Source organism: Callospermophilus lateralis, chromosome 17, assembly GCF_048772815.1.
Source record: "Callospermophilus lateralis isolate mCalLat2 chromosome 17, mCalLat2.hap1, whole genome shotgun sequence".
Lineage (NCBI taxonomy): Eukaryota > Metazoa > Chordata > Mammalia > Rodentia > Sciuridae > Callospermophilus > Callospermophilus lateralis.
In genome coordinates this window covers 8569175-8584283 of record NC_135321.1, presented here as the reverse complement: position 1 = coordinate 8584283, position 15109 = coordinate 8569175, and the positions used below count along the sequence as shown (strand labels likewise).

The 15109-nt window shown below is 36.7% G+C and overlaps 1 protein-coding gene across 1 annotated transcript in view; it reads right to left on the bottom strand.

The window, feature by feature from the left end:
• Positions 1-1164: 1164 nt before the first annotated feature.
• LOC143383014 (uncharacterized) overlaps positions 1165-15109 on the bottom strand; it is a 79548-nt gene continuing 65603 nt past the window's right edge. Inside the window, exons 3-5 of the mRNA XM_076837383.2 lie at positions 3642-3842; positions 2225-2363; positions 1165-1396 (exon numbers count right to left, since the gene is read on the bottom strand). Of these exons, the coding sequence (XP_076693498.1) occupies positions 1385-1396; positions 2225-2363; positions 3642-3842 (352 nt within the window). The 3' untranslated portion in view covers positions 1165-1384. The remainder of the gene's footprint in view (positions 1397-2224; positions 2364-3641; positions 3843-15109) is intronic.

Sequence of the window (15109 nt, the reverse complement as noted above, 5' to 3'; positions counted from 1 at the left end):
TTTTCCATTTTTTTTCTTCTTTTTGGGCCGTATTCTCATTGCTTTCGTGAAGGAGAGTATTTTTAGAAGTCCTTCTTCCTGCATTCCTGCTGACATCACCACCAATATTTTAAAGAACAGAAGCATATATAAGTTTTAAATGATAATTTTATTGCTACATGAAATACAATGCTAAGGTCCAACATGCTCTCGGAAAAGTGATTTCTCGTTAATTTCAAGAAGTTAGTTTTTAAAACATACAGGGTTTGTGTTTCAAAGAGTTTACAGATACAAGATAGTAATATAAAACAGATATTAAGTTGTAATAACTCCATATGTAGTTAATATTCTTTCTTTTTAGTCAGTGTTAATTATCATGACAAAATAAAATCGCCTCTCGGTTGGCCTCGTGGATCAGTACTCAATCCTGGCTACATTAGAAGGCTTGAGAGAAACCTCACACTTCCTACTCCTTAAATAGCCCTTAAAACAATAATCATCTGGGTTGATGTCCATGTTCTCACAAGTCCCATGAGAGCAGAGACAATGTCCATTTTTGATATTCAATATAAACCAGATATTCAACATACAGTAGCACCTCATTACATATCTACCAAGAGGACCAATGAATGGATTAAATAATGAATGACTGGATGAATTCCCTTCTGGAATTAAAAATAAACATTGCCTAAGTGGGGATAATGGTGACTGTCTGGTTATAAAAGATAAAAACTGTATGTATTCATTTATTAGTCATATAAGTTCCTTGCTTTCCTATCTGGCAAATGAAGTGAAAATATAAACACATGATTGCTAAACTTGCTTGATGTTTAGCGCTATTATAAAAAATTTAAGAACAGCTTTTACACAATTGAAAACTATGAACCTCAAGTCTGCTGTGGATTTTCTGAAAGAAGAAATAGCCTTGTGCACATTAAGGGAAACAGTGTTTAGATGAAGGGAGGTATCAGTCTGGAATATTCTCTCTGGTCCAACATCATCTGAAGTGTTGTTTGCTCATCTCTCAGACTAATTCACTAGCCCACAGCCATCTCCACATTCTATGAGGAAATCAGTAACATTACTTATGAAATTTTGATCATAACATTAAAAAAATCGTGTGCTGGGGTGGGAAACCATGATGATAAAAGAGCCAGACAACTTGTTACATGAGGAAGGGTTTAATTAAACGAAATGCTTAGCTGGAGCAGATATGTCTTCTGGGAAGAATTATTCACAAATACTTGATGGGCTGTCATGGGAAGAGGATGATATGTGTCTCACGTGGCTCCAGGGAATAGAACTTGGACCAATGTGTAGAAATTACAGTGCAGCAGACTTTGACAGAGTGAAAAGAAAACTTTCCAACACTTTTAACTTCCTGAAATTGGAATCAGCTGCCATATCAAGATGATCTCTAAAAATAAGCAGAAATTTAATACTGTAGAGAAAATTCTGCTTTGGATGGGAGTCATTAGACTGGAAGATTTTAGTGTAACTTGGAATTTTAAAATTCTATAAATCATGAAACTCTTTTTCATGTATCACTTTGAAAATAAAATTGGATATTGATTTTTTCATATTGTATTTTTGAACATAAAATATATTCCTTATTATGAAAAGTTGTTTTAAAATTGCTCACATAAATTATTATGTGTACTTATAGAAACATAGCATACACTTAAATGCATTTATTATGAATTTGATTCATTTCCTTACAAAGTGAAGACCAACAATATCTCCATAATTGAAGAATTAAATTTATAAGCCTTAAACTTTTTTGTATGCAAAGTACTCTAATATTCTTGTGCATACTTACACTTTTAACAACACATTAATATTGGTTTAATAGACCAGAGTCTAAAAGCAACTTTTACTGGATTATGGCTCCCGTAAAACCTCCCAGAGATTCAGCCTCCACTTAAGCAGTTGTTGAGGAAGCATCAGAGTATTAAGGACATGGATGTGGAGCAGGTCCACCTTGAATCTTCATGGCCTCTTGGGTGTAGCTCCTGCTGCAGCCGACAGGAGCTCAAGGATTCAAGCAAAGAGATGTACCCTCAACCCTAGGTGTGTATTCCCACAATAATCTGTGTTTTACAGTTAAGTAAATATGTTTTTTACATAAGAAAATAGTAAATAGTATAGGATTACACTTAAAACACACGTGAATAGTAAAACTAATCTTTGAAACATCATATAAGCAAGGAAGAAAAATTTCAAGTGAACTGTTAAGTTCACTTACCTCTTCGGAAAGCAGCAGAAGGGCCCCTTCCTGAGATAGCAGCCAGTGGAGTAGCATCAGGCTTTGAGAATCAGTGATGTAGCTCTCCTTCATCTTGTTCATTCTACCGCAAATAACAGATGTCCCTAAAGGGCAGGAGCTGCTCCAACATTGTGCACATAACAAAAGAATATCAGAGATTGTGTTTACCCGATGTAAAGAAACAGAGCTTTGCTTTTTTTCTTCCACACAAAACAGCAGCATCCTAAGTTGCCCCATGGATGGAATGCATGACCAATGGTCTTTCTCAAACACCAAAATTAAGGACAGAATTTCTACCTGTGACAGAGAAGAGAATTCTAGTGAAAGAATACAAAGTACTGTCCTGAGGGGCACTGCTCTTAAACAAAGACGTTGTGGAATAATTTACAGTTCTTTAAAGAGGAAAAATGTGCAGATAAAGAACAAGACTGGAGGGCTGGAATGGGTGGCTCAGTGGTAGAGTGCTTGATAGCATGTGTGAGGCACTGGGTTCGAGTCTCAGCAATAAAAATTTAAAAATTTAAAAAAAAAGAACAAGACTGGAACAAAAACGATCTGGGTAGCTGAGGTTAAGATAGACGTTCAGAAGCCCAGGGGACTAGTATTTGAAAACAAAAAGCCAATCCCTAAGTGACATATGATCTGGAGTAATTCAGTTAATATCCCAGAGCTGTGGGTTCACCATTCATGAATGTTCATAATCAATGTTGATTACCCCATCATATTGACAGTTATAAAAATACTACCATCATCCAAGCTGGACAAACTGTGGGGAAATAGAAGGTTGAGTAATGTGCTGGTGGAGGTACTACTTGCTAGAACCTTCTTAGTATCTTTTGAAAGCAATGATGCCCATGCAATTTGATGCAGAAATATAAATGTAAAGAATCTCTCTTATGGGAGTGAAAAAACGCACATCTGGATAAATCAACCAGCATATATGTATATATATGCACACTATATATGTACATAAATATATGCACACATATGAGCGTGTATATAGAGTACATGTATAAACAATTGCTTCCTATTCCTCATATAAATGCACATGCATATATACAATGTATACATATACATACATGTATATAAACACATACACCAGAGAAACTTAGAAATCCTTTGTTTAATTTTAGATATTGGAATACATGTTCTAGATTTGTTTATCTAGATTTGTTAAGATATACCATCTAATATATGAAGATTCTTATTTATGTTATATAGAAATGGTGATTTGTGGAGAGAAAATGTGGTCAATGTGGCAAGAAATTATGTATTTTGTTGTTCTTGTTAATAAAAAGTAACATGTACACATAAATATATGTACACACACCATACACACACAAAAAAATAATAATAATGTGGAGAGAGAGGGAGGAGAGAGCAGGAGAGCACTCACCTCAAAGAGTCAGCATCAGGGAAGAAAAGGGACAACATCAAAGCCCACTCCTCACCCTTCTGTTTCTTTTGACCTCTCCACCTCAACAGGCTGGGAAGTCGGGCATCCACCTGCCAAGACTGCCCTGCGGCCAGGTGCGTCCATGTAACCAGTTCCAGAAGTGCAGGGAGGTCAGGTATGGCGATGCTGAGAAATGTTTGGCTTCCAAGGGAAAGAGACAGAAAGCAGGCTTTACTCTTGCCACCCTTTCCTGCCCTGGATGCCAACGTGACTTCTGGAGCAGCAGCAATCACACTGCAATTGTGAGAGACTCGCTGGGGGATTGCTCTGTGGGGGGTAGAGACAGGGTCCAGCCTGGGTGGTAGACCCAACCTGATTTCCTCTTAAAATTGGGAGCCATCTTGCCACAAAGCCATGAAAAGCTAATTTGGGCTTTACTATAAATGACTGCAAATTCTGAACCTGCTTGGAATGCCTGCCCTGCCTTGAATTCACCCCTGCCTGGCTCTCTGACCAGATAGCAGCCCTCTCTGAAACTGTAGTGACCCCTCACAAATCTTGGCCTTCCCTGGCCAGATACCGACCCTCTCTGAGGCTCTAATGACCTTCATAAATTCTGATGTTGGGGCCAGCAAAAATGTAAACTACCGTGAGTGTGATGCTCCTCAGAGTTCTGCTATCTGTAACCCCCTTTGTGTAACTTTCTGGGCTATAAAGCTGGGCTGCAGGAAAGCTGCGGGGCTGTCTTGTTCCCACGGTTTAGGGTGGGAGAGGCAGCCCGGCCAGTCGAAATAATCAGCTTGCTTTAATTTGATTTTAATTGGAGTCAGTGGTCTTTTCTTGCGTCCTGGTCTAACACTGGGCACTGCTGAGAAGAGTTTCTCTGTAAATGAGAAAAATAAGCTGCTATTCTTGATGATCAGTAGATACCTTCACGGGTTTTGTGCTGCCATAACGGAAGACCTGGGACTGGGTAAAGGACAGAGATGTGTATCTTACTGCCCTGGAAGATGGGAAGTCAAGATTGAGGTGCTGGCCTCTGTAAGGGGGCTTCTCACTGTGTCTCCACATGGCAGAGGAACAGGAAAGAGGGGGACCCACTCCTGGAGGCCACTTTTACAGGAGCATTAACCTGTTCAGGAAAGTGGGGTCACTTGGATCCAAGCACCTTCATTGAGCACCTCCACCAACGCCATCCCGTAATAGACTAAGTTTCTAACATGTGAAGACGGAAGGGGACACAAACCATAGCTGCGACCCTCATTCCAAACCATGTGGAATTGAAAAAGAGGAGACATTTTTCTTCATTCCTTAAGTTGCTACGTAAACCATTGTTATTTTAATAACTTTTTAAAGTAGAGCAATTAAAGATAAGAGAATAGAAGCAATTCAGCACAGAAGGAAAAATCTTTTAGAAAGATAGTTAACCCTTTCCACTGTACTCTAATCATTGGTTTTATTTTAACACAAAGGGATGCTCTTACTAGTTTGTGTCTTATCTGTTAAGTAACCATGAGAAGCATTTCAGATACTGCCTATATTCCATAATCAAGTGCTGAATCCTTTTCTAAATCACTGAAAGTGACACCAAGGTTACTCTTAATAAAAATAGGTGTTTATTAAGTGTCCCGGCTATGTAAAAATGTTCTACAGTAATCAAGAGTCTTTCAACAACTTGGGAAATCTTTTGAAAATATAACAGTGATTCAAGAAACCTCAGCAACACAAAATGAGGAAACTTTTTTTCTCTCATTCCAATGAAGCATGACTCAATAGATAATTTTATGATTTGAATTTGAGACAAGACAATCAAATACTTGCTTAATACCACACTTGTTCAAATGCATAGGTAATTAAGCATTGATGATGATATTTTTAGGTCTAGATAATAATGGTAAATAATGTTTGCAAGAAAAATGTGATGTTATAAAGAATGAATGAACATGGGCAGGCCAGGGAAGGAGGAAGCCATGGGCTGAATTGAAAAATGCAGAAAGCAACTTCCTAACAGCTAACACCAGAGAATCAGAGATGTGGGAGCAAACATTTGATGCTGTTCACTAAGATGCACAACGTAAGTGGCAAACCACAAAATAAGTAACATATGCATCAAGCCTGTTTTATTAGCAGCTGAAATTATTAGTGATAAGAAGGGCATATCCTGTCATCCTTTCTATTTGTCTTACTTGTACTTAATAAGAATTATATTAATTTAGGATTGGGATTATCATCCCTCCTCTTCTATAGGGTTTTTCAATTCTACTTTTAATAATATTTTATCATTCATTTTACTATAAATTACTTAGCAGCACTGTCTGGAAAAATATTGAGGACTGAAAACACAAAAGCTGCTACTGTGTGTCCTGTCTAGCATTGCCTTCAGAGTTAGGTGACTCCATAGAGACCCACTCTAGTCCCTGTCTTGGAGCTGTTTCACTATCTGCTATTTCTGGAAAATGTCTAAGAATGCAAACTTGTCCATATAACATAAATTTTATCCTATGAAATATTCTCCATTGTTAGCCCATGTATACCCATTTGTAAATTTATACCCAGTCTCTTGATTGTTTTTCCTTGATTGCACTGAAAAGGGATAAACTGTGTTGTTATCTGCCAGACTCCACAGGAGATCAGAAGCCCCATGTTCATGATAAGAATTTCATCCATGATAAGGACTTCCACAAATGAATTTTAATATAGGATCTGGCATGTAATCATTAAAAATAAGTTCCTCATAATATTGGAAAAAAAAACAGTTGAATTAATAGCTACATGAATATCACACTAAATAAAATGATAGCATACCTTGCTTCTGTCAACAAATATGTTACATAAAACAAATAATGCATGTTCCTTCAGATTCAGAGACTGTCAGATGCAAATTTTGGATTTTGATTATATCCTTTGTTTTTAAAATGTGCTAATTTGCTACGTAACTTCCTTAACAATCTCAGTGCTTTCCTTTGTTAACTCAAATGTTCATCTTCAAAGAGAAAAACAATACCTTTTCTTCTGTAACTTTGGATCAAAAACTTTCTTGCTTTCAAAATTCTTGCAGACCAATGCAGAATTTTCTTTTCCTTGACTAGACATTTTACTAGAAGTCAGCTATGTCCTCTGGTGGCACTAGTTCCTAGGCTACCTGGCCTGAACTGATAGAACTAATCAAACTGACAGTTATGTGAAGGCCTTAACCTTCTCATAACTGGACAAAACTTTAGAGAGGTTTACAAATTATAGAACCCTGACCTCCCTTAGAGCATTTGATTTTGAAACTTTCAATTGTAAATTCTTTCTCTGCCCCTTTGAGATGAATGTCTTCTCCCAGGCTCTTGACAGTTATAATCCAAGGAGCTGAGGGCCAGACTTGTAATGCTATCACATTTTCTCCCCAACTCCATGGGAGATGAGAAGCCCAGCTCCACAATAAGGATCAATTAGCAAATAGGACAGACAGTCTAATAATACTGACTGACCAAACTCTCTTTCAGGGTCTTCTCTATTTTCCCACTAGCTCACAGAGCTCTACCAGACTCTGCTGTCTTCGTCTCAAGAGGGTTGAGTTCAGTCTTTCCCCTATTGCAATGAGCTTGAATAAACTCATCCTTGTCTGTTTAACTGTGCCAGATACAATTTCCCTGTTTATTGCCATCTTCAACTCAGTGATAAGTAAGCATATTCTCTAGGTTCCCTGACTGAAGTGTGAACTGTCATCTTCTGTGAGTTGTCCCAATCTTCTCCAACCTGACGTGTGTGTGTGTGTGTGTGTGTGTGTGTGTGTGTGTGTGTGTGTCTTATTAGGAATTTTTGTTTAAATGGACTGGGTAGTCACTGTACTGCAGACAGGTGAGGTATGGCTGGAGGAAGTGGGTCATTGGGGGCATGCCCTGGAAGGGCCCATCTTCCCGACAGCTAGTGCAATCTCTCTCTCTATCCATCTCTATCTCCATCTCCATCTCCATCTCCATCTGTCTTTGCTGCTGTGAGGGGAGAAGCTTCTCTCTCTTGCACCATTCCCCCATGATATGCTACCTCATCTTGGGCCTACAGCAATGGAGTCAGCCATCTGTGGACTGACACCTCTGATACTGTGAGCCCCAAATCAACTTTCTCTCTTCTAAGTTGCATTTTGGTCACAATAATGCAACAGTTGAACAAAATGGATACAATGTATTGTCCCTTCATTGCACTTTGTAAAAGTTAAAATCGTATGGACTCTGCTCCTAGAGATCAAGATGACTTTATAATTGGGTCTTAATAAAGACACCAAGCCAGCATTTGTAAAACTCCTCTCCAGATGCTCTAAAAACGCCTTGCCAAAAGCCTAGCACATCCCAGAGGGTATCGCATATTGCTTTTATTGTGACTTTTCACTTCTAATCATTATCATGAAATGCTAGAAACTGTACTTTAACTCCTTTTATCCACTCCTTAAACCATGTACTAAAATCAGTAGACCTTTCCTTAACATGTTGGGTGGTGGTACAAGACAGCAAACATTCAGTCTTGGAGCCAATCTTATGCTGAGAACCACAGTTCACTAATAAGTGTGTGTGTGTGTGTGTGTGTGTGTGTAATCAGAATAAATCAAATAATAAAATAATTTTATTCTCAGATTTTAACCATCCAATCAGTTGCAAAAATAAAGTCAAATATGGTTTTCTTCCCCACACTAGATGTTTCGAATTTGTAAACACCAGCCAAATATTAGCTCAAGAAGTTATTTCTTAATGTTTGGTCCTGTGAAAAAAAATCTCTTTGATAACTTGTTGAAAATAGAGGTCAGACTGATTAGATCTAAATCCCTGGCAACTCAGTTGAGAATCTGCACATTTTACATGCACCCAAGATGATGCCCAGACTCATTGACATTTGAGAGTCTTGGCCTTAAGCTACTGCACATTCTGATAAAAGATCTGGTTTTATTTGAGACCTGAGTATAAGTATGTAAGTCAGACATTATAGCTTGCGTTGAAGCACAAATGCACTACGAAAGTTACTTTTCTTCAATTAAAATTCTGAAACAGAAGTTGTTCTTTTTTTCTAGTACATTAGAAAAATATAAATGAAAAAGTCATACTCAAAGGAATAGAAGAGAGGGCAAAACAAAACCAACAAAAACACATTTGTGAATAAAGAATGACATTTGAAATGCTATAGACAACACACCATGCATCAGGAGAAAATGAAATCCCTATTTCTACCACAAACAAACCTTTTATAAAAATAACTTCCAGATTGATTGAAGATTTTAAAGGTTAAATCAAAACCATAAAGGTATTAGAGATAGGTAAAAACAAGTATTTAAATGATCATACCACTGGGAAAACATTACCAAGGAAAGACATCACAAAGAAAATTTTACCCTGCATAAAAATTCCCTATGATGAAATCCAACATCAGTTGAATAAATAAATATGAAAAAATAGCAATCAAAATATAAATATAGGGGAAAATGAAAAAGTAGGAATAATAAGTTTTTATGGCCATTTTAAGCTTCTTTTTTTTTTGTCATTTTTTTTTTTAAAGTGTTTAGTTCTCGGTGATGACAAGACCAGGAAAAGCAACTGAGGCAACAGACCTCTAATGTCAATAACCTAAGTCTCCAAGTGGACAGCCACAGGCCTGTAGTTTTCTCCCACAGCCAAGTGTGTTAAATTGAAAAGGTGAGACAACTTGAAAACATAAAACATTTATGTCAATTTCTGCATTAATTAACAAAGAACTTCAGAAATTTTTAAAACTTCAGAAAACTGAGCTGAGCCTGGACTTATGTTTTCACCCTCAAATACTCTCCTCAGCAAGACCTCTGGAAACAGTCCTCGGCTTAGCTTGGTGTAAATGTATTTAATGTTTACTTCATTTGCATGTTACTACAATCATCAGGAGGATGAGATTTACAGACCAGCTGCAGCCAGATTGGAGGCTTCCTGATTTAATCCTATGGAAACTTCTTCCCACTTAATTGAAATCCTATTATGTCCTTCACTTATCTTCAACCTTAATTGGTTCTTAATCTTTATCTCTTTTCTGTCAGCCAATTATTCATTCTCCTTATCTTGCTGAGCAGGATAACTTTAGCACAATTCTCAAACTCTCCAAGTATTTATGTCCTGAGATCTCTGCCAAACTATTTACAATGCATTTTGAAGTTCAATGTAATTTGCTATACTGAAGTGGATCTGTATTTCACCAGATATTACATTAGTTCTCCCATAACACATATGGTAGCTTATTTCATCTTATCCTGTTAAGAAAGTCTCAATATCACTGATTTTTTTAAAGAGTTCTTACTAACAAAACAACATAAAATTGAGTTCAAAAGAATAATTTCAAAGGAAGAGTAATAAGGAATAATGAAGATAAGGAAGTATTTCATCTCATTACTTATCAAGGAAGTAAAAAACAAAAAGAACGGTGAAAAGCTGTTTTTACCATCAAATTAGCAATGATTTACATAGTGTTCTTAATTTTTGTTAACCAACAAAACTGTTTAACAAAAGGATGTATGTGATTGTCCCATAAATAAAGTCTGGCTCCCTCTCCTCGGGTTCTGAGGACACCACCCAGTCCCTACAGCAGCCTTTCCAGGCAGCTCTGAGGGATTCAGAGTTCTCTATCAAAGGGTTCAGGAAACCCCATCTCGCAAGAGTCTAGGAGTGGGCATTCCTGCACATCACTGCTGATGATGAAGATGTGACCATTCGTCTGACAGGCATTTGAAACCATATCTTAAAGTGCGGGGCCATGGATCTTGAGTTTCCCCCAAATTCATAGGCTGAAGCTCTGAATCTTGATGGATTTGGCCAAGGGCGCTTTAGGAAGTGACTGAATTTAGATGGGGTCATGCAGGTGGGGCTCCATGATGGGTTTAGTGTCCTTGAGAGAAGAGGAAAAGAGACCCAAGGTCTCTTAGAAGTAATGGTGCAGGTTTGTATTATTTGCTTACTTTCTGAAATTGTTACATCCTTGAATTTACTATTTTTACTGTTGTTATTACAACAAAAGTACTAAAATGTTAAATAAAAACTAATAAGCCAAGGATAAACTTAGAGGAAATGTGATATATGAGATGAGGAAAAGTTCTCATCTGTTTGTGTATAGGTGGGCACCAATGGATACAGAAAGGAAGGCACCACTCAAAGGAGAAAATACATGTAAATCAACCATCAAAAGAAACAAAATGGCCAGGCACAGTGGCACACACCTGTAATGCCAGCGGCTTGTCAGTCTGAGGCAGGAGGATGGCGATTTCAAAGCCAGCCTCAGCAAAAGTGAGGTGCTAAGCAACTCAGTGAGATCCTCTCTAAATATAATATGAAATAGGGCTGGGGACGTGACTCAGTGGTCCAGTACACATTATTAGCCCTATAATAGTATAAAGAAAAGAAAAATTAACATAATGAGATTGTATTTTTCAAAAGGGTATAACTCAGCTTCTTTGACAATTGACGCCCAATGTTCTTCCAAGTGCTTTGCATCAATTATTTTATATAATCGTCACAGTTACTAAGTGCATAGGTATAGTTTTCACTGGCCCACTTTGCAGCCCAGAGAACATGAGGAGAAGGTGATGAGCTGTTGCAGAGTGCAGGCTGTTTCAAATGTCAGCAGCATCCTGCCCCAGAGCACCTGGCCCTCACCATAACATGCAAGCCTTCCATGCCAATTTCCAGCAATATCATTGATCCAATCCAGTGCTCTCCAGGGTTCCAGTAAAGGAAGAGCTATCAAAACTCCCCCAGGCATCATAGTGGAAACACATTTGTAGAAGTCAGTTTAGACTTAAGAATCAACTGTATTTTATACACACACACACACACACACGTATATTTTCATTTGCCAGGTACAGTGGTACACCTTTATGATTCTAACAACTGGGGAGGCTGAGGCAGGAGAAATGCAAGTTCAAGGCCAGACTAGGGGATTTAGAGAAAACATGTCTCAAAATAAAAAGGGCTTAGAATGATGTAGCTCAGTGATAGAGTACCCTGGGCTCAGTTACCACAAAAGCAAACAAAAAATGTCCATTTGAGAAGTATTCCCAATGCTGGCTGTTATGCTCAGAAAATAAACACAGATATACACAAAATTTTATGAATAAAGTTTCCTAGTGCATTCTTACTTAAAACATAAAAAAAGGAAGAACATGAATATCTACTAAATGGTAAATAAAGTATTTGACAGAATATAATTATTAAAAAATTATTTTCCATGTTGGGCAAATAGTAGAAACCCCAAGTTTTTTTTATTGGTGCATTATAATTTACATAATATTGGGGATTCATTAGGCCATTTTGCACTTGCACATGATATACTTGGAAAAATTTCATCCTTGCTTACTCAGCTGGGGAGCCAAATTACCAAAGTATGCTATGTCCATATACAAATATATCACAATGAATACAGATTTATATATATAATTATAATACACTACTTTTTAGAAAAACTTGCAGTTTTAAGATGAATAACTTATGGTGACCTAATGTAAAGCACAGTGGTTATAGTGAATCATAATATGAAGCTTGAAAGAAGAGAATTTACAATAATCCCTGCAAAAGAAATCACAAAGTGCTTTGACATCTTTCTATGCAAAGGACCTTTGATATTTTCTCAAATTTATATGATCCTAAACAACTGCTTGATTTTATAAGCAATAATTGTGAAGTTATCAAGATGATATATTTTTTTCTGATCCACCAAAAAGAAAGGAGAAAAAAAAATGCTCTCAAGAGTATTCAAGTAATTGAGGAAAAGCTAATAAGTTGCAATAAGAAAAATTCAAATAAAAAATCTGTGTATTCAATATAACTCCAAAGTCATTTTTAAAATGTCAAACATATTCGTAATTGTATATAATCTCATATTTATCTTTATTTTATATTATATTTAGTATATACATTTAATATGTAAATATACACTTTTTGCAGTCTCCTATTTTGTTATATAATTAAACAAGGGTAAATATATGTGTACATATATAATTGACAAAAGAATAGACACAAAACTATTAAAGAAGTTTAAGGAGGCCGTGGGATCATGAATTTTTTATTGCTTCTCTGTATGTTCAAACTTTTATGTGATAAGTTTTCACTTTTTCTCTAATGCAAACTGAAGTGTTGCTGGAAACCAGAAGGACCCATGGAAGGTTGTCATTCCCTCCCGTCCATCAGACAGGCTAAACGGGTGTCTGTAAGAACTTGGAAGCCACAAGACAGCCAGTGACAAATGCAAGTGACAGTAGCAGCAGTCGCAGTAGCAGCAGGAATAGCCCCTGCCTCCAGCATCAGCAAAAAAACAAAAGAGGGCCTTGGCTTCTCCCAGGTCTCATGAAGAGATGGACAACCAGAGCCTGGATTTTAATTATTTCCCGTCTTCTGCTGCTTTGGGTGTTGATTTGTTCTTCTTTTTCTAGGGTTTTCAGATGTAATGGTAAGTCACTTATTTGTTAACTTTTTCTTCTTTTAAGGAATGAACTCCATGCAATAAACTTTCCTCTTAAAACTCCCTTCCTAGTCTCTCAGAGATTTCAATACATTGTATCTGTGTTTTCATCTCTAAAAACGTTTTAATCTCATCCTTGATGGTCTTCTGCAACCCATTGTTCATTCAGTAGCATAATATTTAGTCTCCAGGTGTTAGAGTAGCTTTTATGTCTTATTTTATCATTGATTTCTAATTTCATTTCTTTATGACCTGATAGAATGCTGGGTCGTATCTCTACTTTTTTATATTTGCTCAGAGTTGCTTTGTGGCATAGTATATGGTCTATTTTATACAAGGATCCATGTGCTGCTGAGAAGAAAGTGTATTCACTCCTTGAACAACGAAATATTCTATATATGTCAGTTAAGTCTAAGTTATTGATCGTGTTATTGATTGTATTATTGAGCTCTATAGTTTCTTTGTTCAGCTTTTGTTTGCAAGATCCATCCAGAGGTAAAAGAGGTGTGTTAAAGTCACCCAGAATTATTGTGTTGTCATCTATTTGACTCTTGAACTTGAGAAAAGTTTGATGAATGTAGATGCTCCATTGTTTGGGACATTTATAATTGTCAAGTTTTGTTGGTGTATGGTTCCCTGAGCAGTATGTGGTGTCCTTCTTTATTCCTTTTGATTAACTTGAAGTCTACTTTATTTGATATGAGGTTGGAAACCCCTGCTTGCTTCCACAGACCATGTGAGTGGTATGATTTTTCGCAACCCTCACCTTCAGTCTGTGGATATCTTTTCTTATGAGATGAGCTCTTGGAGGCAGCATGTTGTTGTTGTTGTTTGGTTCAATCTGCTAGTCTATGTCTTTTGATTGGCGAGTTTAGGCCATTAACATTCAGGGTTATTATTGAGACATGATTTGTTTTCCCAGCCATTTTTGTTTATTTTAGTATTTAATTGACTTCGTTCCTCCTCTGATTAGTTTTTCCTTTAGTGTAATACCTCCCTCTGCTGATTTTCATCACTGTTTTTTACTTTCTCTTCATGGAATATTTTGCTAAGGATGTTCTGTAGTGCAGGCTTTCTAGCTGTAAATTCTTTTAACTTTTGTTTATCATGGAAGATTTTTATTTCATCATCAAATCTAAAGCTTAATTTTGCTGGATATAAGATTCTTGGTTGGCATATATTTGTTTCAGAGCTTGGTATATATTGTTCCATGATCTCCTGGCTTTGAAGTTCTGGGTTGAAAATTTGCTGAGATATAAATTAGTCTCCCCCTATATGTGATCTGATTCCACTCTTGTGGCTTTTAAGATTGTACTCTTATTCTGCACGCTAGGAATTTTCATTATAATGGGCCTTGGTGTAGATCTGTTGTAATTTTGTATATCTGGTGTCCTTTAAGCCTCTTATATTTGGTTTTCTTCATGCTTGGGAACTTTTCTTATATTATCTCATTGAAGAAATTGTGCATTCCTTTGGTTTGAAACTCTGTGCCTTCCTCTATCCCAATAACTCTTAGATTTGGTCTTTTGAAGCTGTCCCATAATTCTTGGATATTCTGTTCATGGTTTCTTACATCTTTACTGTGTGGTCAAAATTGAAAAAAATTGACCAAACAAAAAGTTGGTTCTTTGAAAAAAATAAATAAAATTGACAGACCCTTAGCCATGCTAACAAAGAGAAAGAGAGAAAACTCAAATTACTAATATCCATGATGAAAAAGGAAATATCACAACAGACACTACAGAAATACAGAAGATAATTATTATTTTGAAAACTTGTATTCCAATAAAATAGAAAATATTGAAGGCATCAACAAATTTGTAGAGTCATATGAATTGTCCAAAATGAGTCACGATGATACATACAATTTAAGCAGATCAATTTCAAGTGATAAAATAGAAGACAGCGCAGAAGCCTACCAACCAAGAAAAGCCCAGGACTGGATGGCTGCAAAGCCGAGTTCTGCAAGACCTTTAAAGAAGAACTAATACCAATACTCTTCAATTTATTTCAGGAAATGGAAA